Consider the following 18,277-nt stretch of genomic DNA (forward strand, 5'->3'; position numbering starts at 1 on the left):
TAAAATCATTATCCTGGGAGATTTCAATATACATGTCGATGTAGAAAGCGACAGCCTGAGTTCTGGGTTTTTTTCCCTGCTAGACTCAATTGGCTTTTCCCAGCATGTGAATGAACCCACTGACGACTACAATCATATCCTTGATCTTGTCCTAACATATTACATTGAAATTGACAAGCTAACAATTTTCCCTCAAAACTATCTCGACTGACCATTACCTTATTGCAGTTGAATTTACTTTAATGGGCTGCATAGCATTAAGGAATAAACTCAGCTATAGAAGATGTTTATCTGAAGATGCTGTGGCTAAATTTAAAGAGAACATTTGGTCATCATTCCCAACAATGCCATATCTAAATTCAAATGAGGATTTCTCCCATGCACAGGTTGATGACCTTGTGATTAGCACTATGGCCACACTAGGTTCAAACCTTGACGATGCTGCCCCACTCAAAAAGAAAGTAATCAGAGGAGGCTGACTCCCTGGTATAATTCCCAAATCCGTGCCTTAAAGCAGAGGAAGGAAATTAGAAAGAAATAGGCGTTCAATTAAGTCGGAAGAGTCTCACAGAGCCTGAAAAAATAGCTTAAAAACATATAAAAGAGCTCTCCGCAGTACTAGTAGTTCATATTACTCAGCAGTAATAGAAGAAAACAAGAACAACCCCAGGTTTCTTTTCACTGTAGCCAGGCTGACAGAGAGCCATAGCTCAGTTGAACCAGTGATCCCCTTAGCTTATCTTAGACGATTTCATGGACTTTTTTACAGTTAAAATTCTTATAATCAGAGAAAGAATTCATCAGCTCTTACCTACATTAGACAATAATCCTCTACTGAATACAGCAACTCCTGAATCTACTGCAACGCCTCTTTTACATCTGGAGTCATTCTCACCTCTGAGCTAGCTTCTATAATTTCGTCATCCAGACCGTCAACCCTCGGTCGGTACTTGGACCAATCCTCTTTACGCTTTATCTGCTTCCTCTAGGCAACATTATCAGGAAACACAGCATCAACTTCCACTATTGTTCCACTGTTAGCACGACATGCATTTATGTCTCACTGACATGCAGACTGCAGACTTGTCTTGAACACATAAGTTTGGATGACCCAAAATGTTTTACTTCTCAACTCTGAAAAAACTGAAGATATTGTACTTGGCCCTAAACACCTCAGAGAAACAAAACTCTGAAAGGCCTTCAGTTGATTCAGAACGCTGCTGCATGAATATTAACAGGAACGAGGAAAAGAGATCACATCTCTACCGTGTTAGCTGCTCTTCATTGGCTGCCAGTAAAATATAGAGTAGAATTTCCTTCTGTTAACATATAAAGCTCTTAATGTCCAAGCTCCATCATATCTCAGAGAGCCCCTAGTTCCTTACTGTCCTAGTAGGCCACGCCGCTCTCTAGATGGAAGGAATGGATACTTGTGGTTCCTAGAGTCTCCAGGAGTAAATCTGGAGGCGGATCTTTCAGTTGTCAGGCTCCTCTTCTATGGAACCAACTTCCAGTATCGCTATAGGCCTAGGCTACTGGGGGAAGGACTGAGCATCTCTCTCTCTCTTGCCTTCTCTCTGCCCCACCCCTCTTCCTTTCTCCCCCCTGCATGCGCTGATAAGAACCATGCTTCTTAAAAATCACTGTTTCTCCCAGTTCTAAGCATTTGTACTGCATTTACTAAGCATGTTCTCCCGAAGTCTCTGTCTCTCCCAGCTCCTCTCCTCTCTCTCCCTCCCTGTCCTCATCGTGCAGGTGGTGACTCATCACCATCCCATGTTCCTGCAACGCCTGCTGGTCCTATATCTTCATGAATTCTGTACTACAGCTCATCTCCATGAACTTCCTGCAGCGTCATGTTCCTGCCTACACCTCCCCATGCTTCTCTCACTCTCTCTCTCTCTCTCTCTCTCACTTTCTCTCTTTCTCCCACTCTCAACCCAACCGGCTGAGGCAGCTTTATAAGGAGTTTGGTCTTGACCTGCTCTTCATGTAAAGTGCCTTGATGGAACTTTGTTATGATTTGGCGCTGTACAAATAAATCTGTTTTGATTTGATTTATAAAGTTATTTAAAGAGACCCAACAGATCCCCTGATGAGTACGCGCTTGGCAACAGTGACAAGGAAAAACTTCCTTTAAGAGGCAGAAACTTTGGGCAGAACCAGGCTATGATCACCATCATGTCTGGATGGAGTCAAGCTGTCGCAATGTGCTGTGGGAATGTCAGCGTTTTTCCCAGATCAGTCTGCAGCTACCAAGCAGAGGCTGTGTGGAGGAGGCTTGTTGGTTTTGCCTGAGTCTGTGGGTGTTAAAGCCAACTTTGATGAAGGTGACTGCTTTCTTTCTTTGGTGCGTGGTCATTTTGATGGTGTTAATGGCTGACGATAATCTCTCAGCAACTACCTTAAGCAACTGGTCATGTCACCAGGGATAGCGGACATCTGCCAGAGCCTTTGGGCAGCCTTGGTTCTGTCCAAGGTTTCTGCCTCTTAAGAGATTTTTCCTTGCCTCTGTCGCCAAGTGCTTGCTCTGAGAGGGATATGTTGGGTCTCTAACACCTCCAAAAAAAGTTTGGTCTAGACCAGCAGAATATGTAAATTGCCTTGATGTAACTCTGTTGCAATGATATACAAATAAATTTAATTTGATAAGATTTTTCCCCTTTGTGATTAAAAAAGTTATCCCCTCATATTTTCATTCAATTGGTCAAATATGATTCATGGTAAACTAGTAAAAGATGAGAGAGCTGATAAAATATAAAACCACTACAGAGCAGTACAAACATTGTTTAAATATATGCTCCACCAGCAGTGGAATGAAGTTTAGGTCTGGTCTTACCCTGGGATCCCTCCAGCCTCCATCTTATTGGCAACAGTGACGTCTGTGGACCAGACATCATACTGCCAGCGTTTCTGACCTAGCACTCCTCCAAGCACGGTCCCACTGTGCACCCCCACCCGCATGTCCACATCGGTTTGAGTTTTCTCACGAACATACCTGGGGTGGTTCACAAGGATACATAATAAACAAAATAAATTAAATAATAAACAATAACAATAATAAAAACAGCATGAACCAAAGGTAGGTGCTGGTTTAAATTGTTCTTTAACACTGCAAATATGTTCTCACCTTTCTAATAATGAAAAAAAAATACACCACATCTCATCCTACTATTACACATACACCTACTACACATTGTGAGTTCCATGACCTCTGACCCTTTATTTCATAGTCGAGGTAAAAAGTGTCCAGAGATCAATTCCCCTTTGGATTTCACACAAACTGTAGACCAGACCCTCATCTCAGCACTCACGAGATGGCCCCCACCATGGCCAGGCCCATCATGATGGAGCAGGCAGCATGATCCTCCCTGTAGTCTGGCAAGCCACAGATGCAGTAGTAGCAGTCTCCTAGAATCTTGATCCTCAGCTGGTGATATTTCTGACAGGGAGAGAAGGATAAATTTGAAACACAAGGAGAAACTGTAAGATTGCCCTGGAACTGATTTAAACACCAAAATGGGACTGTAACACCAGACTGTGCTTTTTCTGGAGAAATATAATTTTTTTTTACTGACCAAACATAAGCACAAGTGCTTTCTCTTTTTAACTCGACTGTCAACCGATCATGATGTTACCTATTGGTTTGTGAACTGCCTGAACGCTCTGGCTGTAATTTGGCCATTGTCAAACCAGAAGAAACAATATGTGGAGGAAAGGTTGGATCTGAAGATGAGTGAGGGCTGTATCTAACTGGCACTGGACTTTATTATGATTGTCAGGCAGGTTGGTTGTCTGTAGCTATGAGATGTTTGAGGTGTGATGTTGTGGTGTGATCATCCACGCAACTCTGATCCAGGAGTTGGAATGGAATAGTTCATTCAGGATTAATGTTCCAGTGCTCATATATACAATGAATTCAATCATAACTGTTTTGTCAAAATCAAAAATGAACATGTGTGGATTTCATCAACAGGGCTGATGAAAAGTTCTGCAGTCACCAGAACCAAGAACAAACGCATAAGCTTTTCTCAACTATCTAAATGCCTCAATTTTTATGTAAATGTGACTCTACCTCATCATTTAAATTTTCAAAAATCATTGAGAGAGAGAAATATCACACTCATAAGTGTTTAATTTACATAGATGGACCATGTCATCGTCACAAGGCACTAGTAGTGGTGTTGCAGAAATACTTACAGCAGCCAGTTTGTCAAAGCGAGCAAACAGCTCATTGAGCAGCTTGACCAGCTCCTGAGCGCTGCAAGATGACGACAGCTGGGTAAACCCCACAATGTCTGCAAACAGAATACTGACACAGATACAAAAGTAAATCAGTACACATAAACGGCACCTTCTACTTGCATCTTCAACATTTCTACACGTCATACTGTTACTGAAATGTGTGAGCAGGTCATAGTTTCAGATACAGTACATTTTAGTGGGGAAGCCACAGGCAACTATGGAGGCATCAGAAATGTGGAGATGATGTCCGAGCTCTGATTTCATAGGTCATTTAGAAAACACTCCAATAAAAAAAGATGTGGGAGGGAAGGGAGGGAGCATGTTACCTGACATTTTCATGTCTGTACATGTACATGGTGTTGAACTGCTGCATCTCTTTCTGACTGGGCTCCTTCTTCATATCCTGCAGCATCTCATCAGCAATGTGCTTGGGGAGAATGGAGAGCAGCAGACGCTCCTGAAGAGGACAAACACACACAGGGAGCAGACTTTTATGAGGTAAGTGATCTGATCACTTTCGCACATAAGAAGTTGAAGATGAAGGTAATGTTTGAGTTAAATTATGTTGCTATTACATAATTCTACACTTGTGACGTACTGAGAGATCTTAAAGGAGTAGTTCAACATTTTGGAGAATACACTTGCATACTTTCTTTCTACAAGTAGTACCTGACCCAATAATAATAATAATAATAATAATAATAATAATAATAATACAACAGTGTTTTCATCACATCCTCCTTATTTCGTTTAGAAAATATCCCTTACAAGTGAGCTGCTCCTCAGTGGATCAGCCTGTTGTTGGCTTCATTCTGGAAATACTCTCAAGAGTGTTGCAAGGGAAAATCTACAGTGGCAGGCAATAGTCATGTCACTGCCAAAGTCACTGAGATTCCTATGTTTGATGGGAATATTAATTGAAGCTCCACATCTGGTTCTCCTACAGCTTCAGATTTGGCTGATGGATAACTGCATGGTTCAGCAAGTCCTCTTAATAATTCTTAGTGTTTTTTGTTTTTATTTCTTTGTGGGAATGGGGGTCACAGCAAAAAAGACAGGAAAGTTAAGGACACAGAGGGGATGACACATGCTCAAAGTGACCTCAGAGATGTTCAGAGAACCCAGCAGTCAAGTTGCAGATTATTTCTGGTCACTCCAAGAGTGCACTGACAAAAAGGTGAGCTGGGGCCCCTATGGTAAAGTTGCCTCCTGCATGCCCCTGTGGATTGATTTCAGATAAATCAACCACAGAGGAGAACAAAGGGCAGACCCAGAACATGATGGAAGGACTGCAGCCACCACTCGGTCTACTAATACCCTCCTCCTGACAGCAAAACAAGCTTCTGAGTTCCTCTGGCCTTGAGTGTAGGGAGTAACACACATGCATAGACACACACACACACACACACACACACACACACACAGACACAATGGCTGGGGCAGCTTTCAGTATTCTTTTCTCAGTATTCTCTATCAAAAACCTGACAGAGAAGTAGCAAATGGTTGAATGGGTCAGCACTACGATTACAGCTGCCACTCTCTCAGGAGGCCAGTTGTCATGGTATCCAGCAGCCACTGGATGCTGCTTGATTGGTTGGCGGCTCATGTCTCCCAGCAGCCCATACATTTCAATTAATATTCTCAGATCTATGAGAGTTTTGGTTTTGCAATCCTCTTTTGACCCAGAAGTGAATTCTCCACAATAGCTGCTTAAAGCCACTTAAAAGTCAGCAATTCAACAATACTCCTTATGGACACAGGAGGTCTGTGCATGGCTAGAGTGAAGTGTCTAACATTTAGTTTTTTGTTTATGAACTGAAGGCATTCAGATGCTAAAATCTCATTCCCTGTATCTGCTTCAGATGCAAAGCTGAAAATCATCAAGGCATAAAAGGACCTGAAACGTATGACTTCAACTTGATTTTCTAACAGAACACTTACACATGAGCTTAGAGCAACCACTCTTAAAGTGTGATTGTCCGAAAGTAAATTCACTTGATCTGTTTGTAAATTAATTAAAATATCTTTAATATGGTGTTTTTGAAACTGTCTGAGGGACAGTTTTTTTGTATTGTATGTGTATGTATGTATTGTATTTTGTCTATTTTAATATACAGCACTTTGGTAACCCTTGTGTTTATTTAAATTGTGCTTTATAAATAAATGGATTGGATTGGATTTGACCACAGAGTCCACTGAGAAGTGTACTCTGAAGGGCTTCATATTGTTTAAGAGTTATTTAACTCATATGTGTATTCTTACCTTATGATTTATATTCCTTTCCACAGTGTTAGTCTGCTGTCTGTTAACATTGTCAGTCTACCATTTATGTTTTATGATAAATGTCAAAAATTATCAGCTGGCATTTGAGAGGAAACCTGGATAAAGTTAACTGTTAGCCTGCTCTGGGATTGAGGTAAATGCCACAATTTGTCAGCAACCTGTTATAGCCTGCAACACTGACAACAGACAAAAATCACTGACAGGAGGTTTATAACTAGTTAAACTACAAGAGATTCATCTGAAACCTCTGGCCTAACATACATTACACTGACTGACATTTGTGGTGCAGTTGGTGCTTTGCCTGTTTAATCTCATACTTTTTTCTGTCACTGACCAAGCCAATAAAACGAGTAATTGGAACCCCCCCCCCCCCAAAAAAAAAATAAATAAAAAAATAAAAATAAAAAAAATAAAATAAAATAAAAATAAAGAAAGCAGTAATAGTAAATTGGTTTTGGGAATATTTGTGAAGGAGGTGGTCATTGAATCTTACTATCTAGAACACAACTCAACATATGAAGCACCACTCAACATATAGAATACAACCTAAGAACATATAGGGCAAAATGCAACAACATGTAAAACTTTATTCAACAACATACAGAAAAAAACATTGTTTGATGTAACTTTGTTATGATTTGGCAAAATACAAATAAATCTGATTTGATTTGATTTGACATAGAGCAAAGGTCTAGTTGACGTTAGACATTTTGATGAAGAGAAGTTACAGATTATAACTTTAACAATTAAATTGATGTTAACTAATTAAATTATTTATTATTCATTTTGGGGATTACAACACTAAAATAAACAGCATTACTAAGAGCATTTTTTCAGAAATGGGTGATCTAACTAGTTATAGGACTAGGCAATATCGAACAAAATCCTATCGCGATATTTCACATCAGTCAATCTCAGTCAATATATCACAATATAAATCAAATACCTATTTCTGTCAAGTTTAAAAGTTCCTTTTTACTCCTATGTGAGATGTGAAGATACTACATTAATATTGGTTTGAATATTTAGCTTCAGCTCAGTTGAGCAGTCTGTGCTATCCTCAGATAAGGGCGACGTGATGAATCCCTCGGCGGCAGCGGGGAAGATCACGGAAGACGATTGTTCTTTGTTAGCTTCTGGTTGATGTGCTGGTCTTCTCAGCACGTGAATCAGCTGATCGCGCGGCGCTCCGCGCTGAGTTTGAGGAAAGAAAAAAAAGAGGGAAAAACAAACAAAAAGATAACAGCAGTCTGCGCTCTTCCCGTGAGTTGAAGAATGGAGAGCCACGGAGTGTGTCTATTACCTGTGTGACGTCACCTGGGACCCCTGCTGAGGGTGCTGGCCTCCAGCCAATGCCCTCCTGTTCAAACTCAGAACCACATCCTAGGGGTGGATGCAGGGGTCGTGGTGCCATTTTCAAACAGACAGACAACTCAGGCTTAGGCTTCAGGAGGCACATGTAGGCCTCTTTATTGTTCTTTTTAGAGCATGTGGGAGGCGATCCCAACATCCCCCCTTTGGTTTGAAGAGTGGGGTGCTGGCCACGGTCTTCGAAGCAACTCTAGGGTCGAGCAGTCCATGTGCAGCAGGTGATAATCCTTAGTGTCCTTCCTATCCTGTCAGGTGGATAGGCTATCATGTCTGGGCAGAGTTGAGGCAAGGCCTAGGCAGAAACGTCTAAAGGAATATGACATCCTAACCTACATAGTTTCACCAAAAAAAAAAAAGAAAAAGAAAAACAACATACACATCAAACATCCCCAACATAAACACAACATGTAGAGACTGAGAGAAAGGAGGACAGAAGAGAGGTAGTGTGAATCAGTGGTTGGGTTTTTTGTTGGATTGTGGTGTGACAAAGAGGTTAATGTGTTAGAGTGGTGTTAGTGCATGCCAATGGGTGAGTTGAGGGCATATACCTACTGTGTATGATTTAATCATCTTTATTGTTCTAGGCTGGGGGCAGTTCCCCCCACGTTGGTGTGAGGACTGCTGCAATTCCCGAGATTGTGGACGGCCTGTACGGTTTGATCTGATTGGCATGGACCCATCTATTTGTTGGAGGCCGTCTTGTTTTTGAAATTCTGATACGGTAGCCTACTGGCGACAGTTCCCTTACCACCTCAAAGGGGCCTGTCCAGCTGGGAAGGAATATCTGTGACATTCCTGCTGGTCAGGTGAACTGGAAATAGAAGACCTTGTCACCTACTTCATATTCATGGTTGGATGCTTTTCTGTCATAGTATGATTTACCCTTTGCACTGGCCTCCAAGTTTTACTCGGCAAATGCAAACCTGGCCCGAAGGTGTTTGCACAGGTCAGATACATGTGGATACACAGTGGCCCTGATGGCCATGAACACCAATGGAAGTTTCACATCCCAATTCTTACCGTTGTTGCTCACATACTTCTTCAGCATGTGAACAATGGTGCGGGTGAACTGTTCCACTTGACCGGATGACTGAGGGTGGTGTGAAATGGGTACCACGGTCTGACAAGACCGATAAAGGAAGCCCCCAGCAGCTGAAAACGTGGTTCAGCAACAAGACTGCAGTCGTGATGGCTGTGTCGTTTGAAGCAGGGAGACATTCAGGGAGGGAGACAATGTGCAAGTAACTGCGAGGAGGTGCTTGTTATCTCGAGAAGATTTGGGGACTGGGCCAATTCAATCCACTTGGAGGTTGGACCATGGAAAGGTGATCCCTCTTACCTGGAGCGGGGCTTGGTTTGAGTGTTGGGTCGGCTCTAATTGACAGCAAGTGAGGCTTCCTTGAATGTATGCCTTGAATGAATGACGGCCAGTATGCAACTTGCTGAAGTGTCTCAAGGGTGGCTTTATAGCCACAGTGACCACCAACAGGTGAGTCGTGGGCGTGGCTAACATCACCCCCCTATGGTTGGCTGAGACAACCCACCTCCTCGGTCCTTGTCCGTCATGGCTGTACACCTGCAAGTCTTTCTCCAGCCTCAAGTGTGGTAAGGCCTGGCAGAGAGCTTGCACCTCTTTGGTTTCATTAATTGTGGCAAGAGGGGTTCCCTGCAGAGGTAAGTACTGACAGGCTTGTGGGGTGGTCTGTCCGGAAGACGTGTTGTGGATCAGCAGTCAGAGGGTGGTTCTTTGCATTGCTCCAAGACCACAAGACTTGGTTCAATGTGTCCAGCCAGGCACCAAGTCTGACCAAGAGGTCGGCTCCCACAAGGAGAGCTTCGAGACGACACTGACAAAGTGATTTGCCATTTTACAACCATTACAGAGATGGTGCACACTCCTACAACCTTGAGAAGGGTTGGAGGTGATCCTGCAGAGAGGAGCCGATGGCTTTGCTGCATGAAAACTGAAGGAATTTCCCGTTGACACAAGGAACTGTACAGGTCTTGGCTCACAGCGAATTTCTCCTACCAGAGCACCACCGATGCTTCTGGGACAAAGACCACCTGAGGGCAGCAAAAGAATTAGTTTTCACTCTTAAAGGAACACATGAAGGATTCGTGGTTGCAAGAAAGAGCCTGGTTGTCAGAACTGGACCGGAGTTCTGGAAAGGAGGAGAGCACTGGCACCGGCCTCTCAGAGGCTTGGACAGTGGCGACAGGCATGAAGAAGACTCAAGGGGTATAGGGACCTTAACCTGAGCCCAGATATGCCCTTGGCGACAGTTGATGAGAGGGACCAAGCGGTCCAACAGGTCTTGTCCAATCAGAAGGTTTCTGCGTCGATAGCACAGATGTGCAAGGGATGTACCAGGGTCTTTTTCTTGAAAGTGATGCTGATCCACACCCGCTGGGTGATGGGAAATTTATCCTGCATGTAGCTGGTGATTCTAATGTCACAGGCCTCTAAGGAAGGTGGCTTGCCGAAGGAGAGCTTTGGTCTGGCAACCTCCGCAAACAGCTCAGAATTTATGAGACTTATCTCAGAGCCAGAATCCAGCAGAGCCAGGGAGCGAGTGCAGCCCCCTATCACCACTGAAGTGTAAATGCTGCGTGCATGGCTGTTCTGGACGAGGTCTCCCAAGAAGGTCTGGGGAGCAAGGTGACTGTTGTTCGTTATGGGTGTATGAAGCTCAGGGAATGCCCTGGGTACAGTTGGTCCTCTTCCCCAACCCACAAAGTAGATTTTGGCAGCAGGTTGAAGAGGGTACCTGGCCATGATTGTGATTGTGCCTTGGATTGTGTATAGTGTTGAATCTTATCAAATCTCAATCAAGAAGGAATGTTGTTTACTGCGGATGGACTTAAGAACAGTGACTGAAGGAAGGAGTGTAACAATGGCTTAATTTGGGGGTTTTAAGAATTAAAAAGGGGTAAATAAAAGCGTGCTCATTATATACAGGTGTAAATCAAAGCATAAACTAGGTGAAACAGGTGAGCTTGGATATGTAAATGGAATGGCATGATATAACAATGATAATTAAGCGGCTGGTGATTCTTGAGGATTTGGGCAAATGAATGGCAGATCGTTTATCAAAATACAAGGGGGAGAAGGAGAGCTCTAAAACTAAAATTTTATTCACTGTTGTCTGTTAGCCATGCCTCGCACCACTCAGTACAACCCGCTGGGGAAGCAGATAAACGCCCCCTTACTTGGTAGATGACTCAACTGGCCACGCAAAGAGTAGATGTCCGACTAGAGCGGCCGCATTGAGGTCCGTTGTCATGGCCTCCCAAGCTAGACTGGTCCTTGGCTGAAGTGGCTGTCGGTCTGGCTCGTCCCTCTTCAGAGGCAGTGTTGTCTTTCATGCGATTGGCTTGGTTATTAAGTTAATATCCGAGTTATCCTTCTTTTTCCTGATGAAAAGAGACTGGAGCTGCGGGCGGCACAAGAGGCTCTGGTTACCACGGCAACTCAAGACGCTGGAGGCTGAGTGCCGCGCAGCCAAACTTGTTTGCAGCTCCAGCTTAAACTTGGAACTTAGCCCCTGTAGCTTAGCAGTTAAATTCTGACTTCTGAGTTTCTTTTTCTGCTGTGGTTGTTATTGCTTTGTCAGGTCTCCTGGGGAAGCTCTCCTCTTCAGAACTTCCCCAGAACTCCGCCAGGACTCCAAAATTTTTTTTATTTTGACTACTTTTATTTGGAGGCCGACCCATGGGTGTGGTCTGGTTGTCGGCGCGAATTTGGACCAATTGAATTTCTCCCTTAAGCTTCAGGGCATAGCAAGGGCGGTGTTTGGATTTTAACTATAACTTCAACTACATTAACTTCACCAAAGTTTGAAGTTATATGTAAAGTTATATGTAAAACAAGGATAAATGTATCGTTTGATAAGTACAGTTTTCTCTGCTTGTTGTGTTTACTTCGGTAGACATAGTTTTATCTAATTCACTGTAAAACACAATTACACGGTTATTAGGCAACCAGGACATCACAGAGCACACAAACAAATTAACTAAGAAAAGATGATGTTCATGCATATATTGACTGGCTGTGAGACGTGGCTATGGACAGTGTATGAAGTGTCTTTCTTTTTCCCTTACTCTATGAGTGGAATTCAAGTATGTAGGTTATGGTGTGGTGGCAACACACTATTGGTTCCAATGGCTCGCCATCAGGTGGTGCTGTGGCTGCATGATTGGTGTAGTTCATTATTCGGTGTAAGTCCTATCTCTGCCAAATTAGCTTGTAGAAAAACGGTTCGAACAGCTAAGAAGTCCTCTTTTCGCAGAGAAGTGGGTTCGTTGTTTTTGCAGTCTCTTAATTGATTTGAGTATCATATTTCTTATTATATCAACCCTTGTGGCCTCATGAGTATGGATGCATTCCAGAGCGGAAATTTGCGTTCGATGCCTGATAAGGTTATCAGGTCAGCCTGAGTGGCGGGTCAGAGAAGAGGTACCTCTCTGCGGGATGAGGCAGGTTCATGCTGATTTGTGACGCTGACTGCAATCTATTGTCTTGGGAATGCAGGGTCTCTAGATGCCAGGTTCAGATAAGGGTCCAGGACGGCATTTAACAGAGACCTGAGAAATCTCTGTTGGAGGCAATAGTCTCTTAGAAGTTTGAGGGGTGTGGGAGATTGGAATCTCCATTCCCCCTTTCTTCAGACCTCACAACAGCTGTTTGACATCAGGTTCCTTAGGTGCTTCCGCTTGGGCTGGCAGGCAATTGGAGACATCCATTCCCCGCACAATTTCAGACACACATGTCCATGTGAAGTCTTACATGCTCTGTTGCTGGAAGTCCCCATCCCTGAAGGAGTTCAGTGTTCTACCGCCAAATTTCACATCTTGTTTGCCATTTTGCTCAAACCTGACTTTCCTATTCGTTTCAAAGGAGTTTTGTTGTTGCTGTTTCCCTTGATTGCAGTCATTGGTTCTTGGGTTCAGGCGTCTGCCCAGTTGGCGGACTGGTTGACGTGCCTGGAAGTTTGGCCTGGCATCGACCTTGCCACAAGGCTTCTCATGACCTTCCAGTGTCAGATCTGCCTGTGCCAGTGCTTGGATCTCCATGACCTTGGCACTGCTGTCTGATGCGCTACTTGGGCGTACTCGTGTTTCCCATGCTAACTGCATGTACCTCCTAATTTCCTGCATAGAGAGATTGTTGGCACAGCAGTGAATGGTCACCTCATGGACACATGTTTGTTGGTGTATTGGTTCCTGGTAAGGAGGACGAGACCCCCCTTTCCGCGGTGCAGGAGGAACCTGTGGAGTGAAATTAAAGCGAGGGCGTGGACCACGCCATGCGTATGTTTCACCAGCTGATACGGGCACAAAGTCCCAATCGTTATTCAAGAGATGAGGATGGTGATCGGATTCCATCAAGGTGAGAGTTGTTCTCCCCTCAGAAGGGGTAATGGGGTGCTGATGGATAGGATGCGCTCCTTGGGTAAGATGCCTTTGCATACTTACCATCAGGCATTATCGGTGGGTACTGGTCAAGCATGGTGTAACCAGACCAAGTTTCAGGGGGCATTGGTTCTCTGCCCCTTGTTATCTGGTCAGCCGGTGCGCCTTGGACCAACTGAGGAGTCCGCTGCACGGCATCATGCTCCTTGATTAAGGCTCTTGGCCGCGCTCGGGAAGCACAGAGTTCAGCCCGTAGCTCCTCTTCTAACAGCTCTGTGTGCTGAGACTTACCTATTTCTTTCAGGGTGGAGGATATGTCCAGGTCAGAACTGGTGTATATGATCCCGGGTTCACATACTCTCCTCTCGCGCTTCATTTTTCGTGGCATGGAAGCGAATGAGGTCCTGAATGTCCTCATTCGCTTCTGTCAAGAGCCCTGCCGTCCGTTTGCACTCGTCCTGCAGGACGTTGCTCAGCTTGATAGCTGGCCTGCAATGCTTTAGGCTGCTCAATGCTCTCTGCGGCTAGCAATTCGGCTTTACGCTTGCAAAGCAGCGTTAGTGGACTGAGCACCTGTGTTACGGTGCCTTTTTTTCGGGTCATACACCTCCTCTGAGTCCTGTGCTCCAAGGGTATGGGAATCTCTGCTACTCATTTTGCTGATACCGTTCTAATTCCACTGGAATGCACAGGTGGGCTTAAACCTGTGGCTTACACAACCTATGACGCTCTAAAAAGGTGTCTTCACTATGGTTGCAAATTATCTAAACAGAGGTGACATGGCGGTCCTGTGCCTCTGTGAATGGTTAGTAATTAGCGTGCTTTTCAACTACAGGACTCACAGTCCAAGAAGAGGGGAAGAGAGAGAACAGTGTCCGTGTTCTGCTATGGTGCATTCAATTTATGAAACCTTAACTGCCATCCTCACTACAGTAGAGCCACTGATGTTGTACGCCAATGGTTAGTTAATAGTAATGTGATGGTGTTAACAGCAACTATTCTAACTATTCTAACACGGGGCACCAATTACGTTGTTCACTATTAGGGGTAATTTGGAGATTGGCAATTAATATCAATGATTATGAAACTGATTATTGATATCTAAAAATATAAGCAGTAAATGTTGGGGCACCACCCTGTTAACAGGGACCAATGTCCAAATTAGCAAAACCAATATCAAGTCTCAAAAGGGTTAACAGAAGGAGTCAATCTAAGCGCTGGCTGTCATAAATCCAGCAATTGTCACAGTTATAGCCGCAGTAATCACAAACAACAACAGTTTAAAATGTTTTTTTTTTTTTTTAAATGTGTAATTTATTCACAGCAATGGGAATTATTCAAAATAACATCACTCTGGATAAATGGCTGTTATAGTTTGATTATTCAATGACACACATCAGCTACTAAACTACAACAGATAACACACATGTAATAAGAATGGGTTAGTAATATGGACAGCCTTAGCGATGGTGATAGCTATAGCGATAACAATAGTAACATCCCATGCAGCAACACTAATAAATAGCGATAGCAACGACAATCACAATAGCACAGCAACCACAGTCGCACTAGTCTATCAATGGATCTTGAGGGTGTGTGTGTATGTGAGCAGTAAAGATGGCCGGAGAGTCATGTGAGCGACATCTGCAATGGCCAAGATGGTGACGGGGTGACGTCAATTACGCAACCGTCCGAGCCATGATGGCGGCTGGTTGCCACATGTGAATGTGTGTGAGGGGAAGAAAAGGAAGGAGAAAGACGTGGACGTGGACGCTGTCACCACAGTAGATTGTTACAGTATCACTACACAATAGCCAAGCCGGCAAACGGAATTCACGGGTCAGATATTGGTCCAACTAGTGGTACTGCACAATCACCGATCATGTGACGGCCAACGCGAGGTCTGTAGCACCAATCACTTTTGCAATTTATGGAATTTAGAGGAAAGAAACTAAACAAAGCAAATAGACAAACTGAATCCCCAAATAAACAAAAGACACAGTAATACAAAATGCAATGTACACTATTCTAATTGTCTCTGCCTAGACGAGCCTCTTACTTTGGTTGCTCCGCTCCTCCCGGAGTGAGGGAGATAAAGAGAAAGAGATCCGCCCCGGGTGTCCATAATGCATTCTTCAGCTCGGTCGAGTGGTCCGTGTTATCCTCAGATAACGGCGACGTGATGAATCCCTTGGCATCAGCAGGGAAAATCATTGAAGACGAATGTTCTTTGGTAGTTTCTGGTAACAAAGTTGGCATGCTGGTCTTCTCAGCACGTGGATCAACTGATCGCGTAGCAGTCCGTGCTGAGTTTGAGGAAAGAAAAAAAGAAGGAAAAACAAACAAAAAGAACACAGCAGTCTGCGCTTGCCCCACGACTTGAAGACTGTGACCCAAGATTTTGTAGTGGCAGGATCCAAATGTTTGGTGTTGCTCCCTTCAGCGATCCGGTTGAGACGACACTGGTGTCCAGCCAATGCCCTCCTGTTCAAACTCAGAACCACACCCTAGGGGTGGATCCTGAGGTCGTGGTGCCATTTTCAAACAGGCAGACAACTCTTGCCCAGGCTTCAGGAGGGACATGTAGGCCTCTCTATTGTTCTTTTTAAAGCACATGGGAGGCGATCCCAACACACGCACACGAACGACAAGGACACGTACAACAATGGTGATTCAAAATGATTCAAAGGCAAACTAGAAGTGGAGGTATTACAATCTTCTCTGATTAATTTTATTGTATCAGGTGTCCATTTCATTCATTTAAAAATATATAATTTTAAATTGTATAAATAATTGAATAAATTGTAGAATATAAAGTTCTATGAAGGAAAAAAATATATATTTTATGGGTACATTAAAAAAAATGGATTGCAATAGTTAATACTTCCCTCGTAACTAGTTACTTTTATAATGCTGTAACTCAATTACGAACAGTGAATTTTTAAGAAAATATGCCAAAAACTGATCATTATAAACCTCAAGGATACATTTTCATGTTTGAGAAAATACAAACATGTAGAATAATGGTCTGTGTGTCATGTGTCATGAGTACAGTAAAACTGCTTGGACTGAATTTGAAGTCAAACGCAAGGATGGAAAAAAAAGTTGGGCTTCTGAATGCTTCCCAGCTCATTACAAATAAAGCCTCAAGTTTACTGTCTCCATGATTGCAACGTAAAAATGGCTCCATCCCTTATTAACAAGTGGGCACAGTATATAGGCTGATGGGCTGAAACATTCATCAGTCCCTTTGTGGTTTACTATTTATCAGGCTAACTGACCTGGACCCTAAAGTATAGGGCTGGCTTTAAAATGATCAGTTTTCCGAATTAAATTAAATTTGAACAAACACCTGAGATCAATATTTTCTCCAGTGTGTGAAACTTTGACCTACAGTAGTCTCATGTGACAAGATGCAGTCACATAACAGACACAAATGTAGCCGGCATGACTCACTGAAGGTGCAGGCCTTAAGAATGAGCAGGAGAGACATTCATCTGTTTAACCTGCAACTGGTGGACCAAGGTACATGACGCAAATCACTGAGCAGAATGTTCTTCACGTTTGAACTATCGGGTTCATTAATGAGGCAGTTTTGAGGAATTCACAATGCAAACAATAATAATTTGAACAAGATAAACAGTTTTCAGTTTTAGTTCTCTGTGAAATAGAGCTGAAACTGAATCCTTAACTTAGTGGACCTGGATGCTCCTGACATGAAGTTTTAGCACCGATTTAAGTTCTAACCAGGGATTTATCGCTCACACAAACAAATGAAGGTTTGACCTCTGACCTGTTGTTGACTCTGCTCCTCCAAGTTTAGCTTCACCTCCAGAGACTGTCTTGCCTCAAGGAACGCCTTCCTGTGCTTCCTGTCCGCCATGTAGTACGACATGATGCCCACAGTGATCACACACATGTAGATCACAACGTTGGCCAGCAGCTGGGACGCGAGAAGATAGCAAAAGTGAGGGGTTAATGGCAGCTTTCATGGAAACTTCCTAACATTTCCAAATGTTACATATGTGAGCTGAATTTTCACACATTCATTCAAATAATTGACTTTGCTGGAGTTCTGAAGCTAGAATTGCTTCAGTTAATCCATACATTGTTATGATGCAGTTTTATAATTAAATAAACAAAACAAAAAAAAAAGAATGAAGCTAGACATACAGTCCAGCCAAAGGTTTGGACACACTTTTCTATTCATTTGAATGAAAAGGTGTGTTCAAAATTTGGACTGTACTGTATCTACACGAAACAACGGCAATGAGAGCTAGCATGAAGGAGAGGAGAGGTCGGGGAGGGGGCTAGAGGGATGGAGAAAGAATACCAGTAGGAGAAGAGAAAATGCCACAGGAAATGCAAATAAAACATACGTATCACATGTGTAAATAGTGATTGTAACTGAGACTGAGTAGCACTAAATATGCACTCGTAAATATTAGCTTTAGGGGAAATTGATTCTTGAGCAGAAACACTCAATAATGAATGAGAAAACTAAATTTCATAAACTTTGGCATTAGGCATCACACTGTGTGTCCAGACTATTCTCATTCTGAAGGTCGGTGGATCAGTAAAACTGTGAAATACAAGCAGCTTTGAAGGTGCAGAAGCTTCATTTTGTACACATGGCCTTACTATGGAGAGGTAGAAAGTGAAAATGAAGCTCTGCTTGGTTATCAACATTCATGTCTGAGCACAATAGAAATAAATACTGAACATATCTGTTTTACATAAACTACAGCATTAGAGACAATCATCACTGACCTATTTTCACATGGGATGTTCATGTGTATCTTCAGTAATTCAGAGATTCAGACCTCAGTCTGATCAGGCTCACTTTGTTTTGGAGAAAATTATATATAGAAAGGTCCCATACCTTTTACAGGTAGATTCTTATCATCAGCATTATAATTCATGTTATTATTATTTTTTCATAGCAGAATGTCAGGATAAAGTCTGG

The 18,277-nt window shown here is 43.1% G+C and overlaps 1 protein-coding gene across 3 annotated transcripts in view; it reads right to left on the reverse strand.

Annotated features, from left to right (window-relative positions):
- Window positions 1-18,277, reverse strand: part of adcy3a (adenylate cyclase 3a) — a 53,733-nt gene that overhangs the window by 33,266 nt on the left and 2,190 nt on the right. For all 3 annotated transcript variants that reach the window (XR_003840850.1, XM_029504259.1, XM_029504260.1), the window contains 5 exons: window positions 17,105-17,254; window positions 4,572-4,702; window positions 4,201-4,312; window positions 3,315-3,442; window positions 2,840-2,998 (listed from right to left, as the gene is read on the reverse strand). Coding sequence is in view for 2 of the 3 variants with exons in the window: in XM_029504259.1 (XP_029360119.1) it covers window positions 2,840-2,998; window positions 3,315-3,442; window positions 4,201-4,312; window positions 4,572-4,702; window positions 17,105-17,254 (680 nt within the window). In the remaining variant the exon portion in view is untranslated. The remainder of the gene's footprint in view (window positions 1-2,839; window positions 2,999-3,314; window positions 3,443-4,200; window positions 4,313-4,571; window positions 4,703-17,104; window positions 17,255-18,277) is intronic.

Source organism: Echeneis naucrates, chromosome 6 (assembly GCF_900963305.1).
Source record: "Echeneis naucrates chromosome 6, fEcheNa1.1, whole genome shotgun sequence".
NCBI lineage: Eukaryota > Metazoa > Chordata > Actinopteri > Carangiformes > Echeneidae > Echeneis > Echeneis naucrates.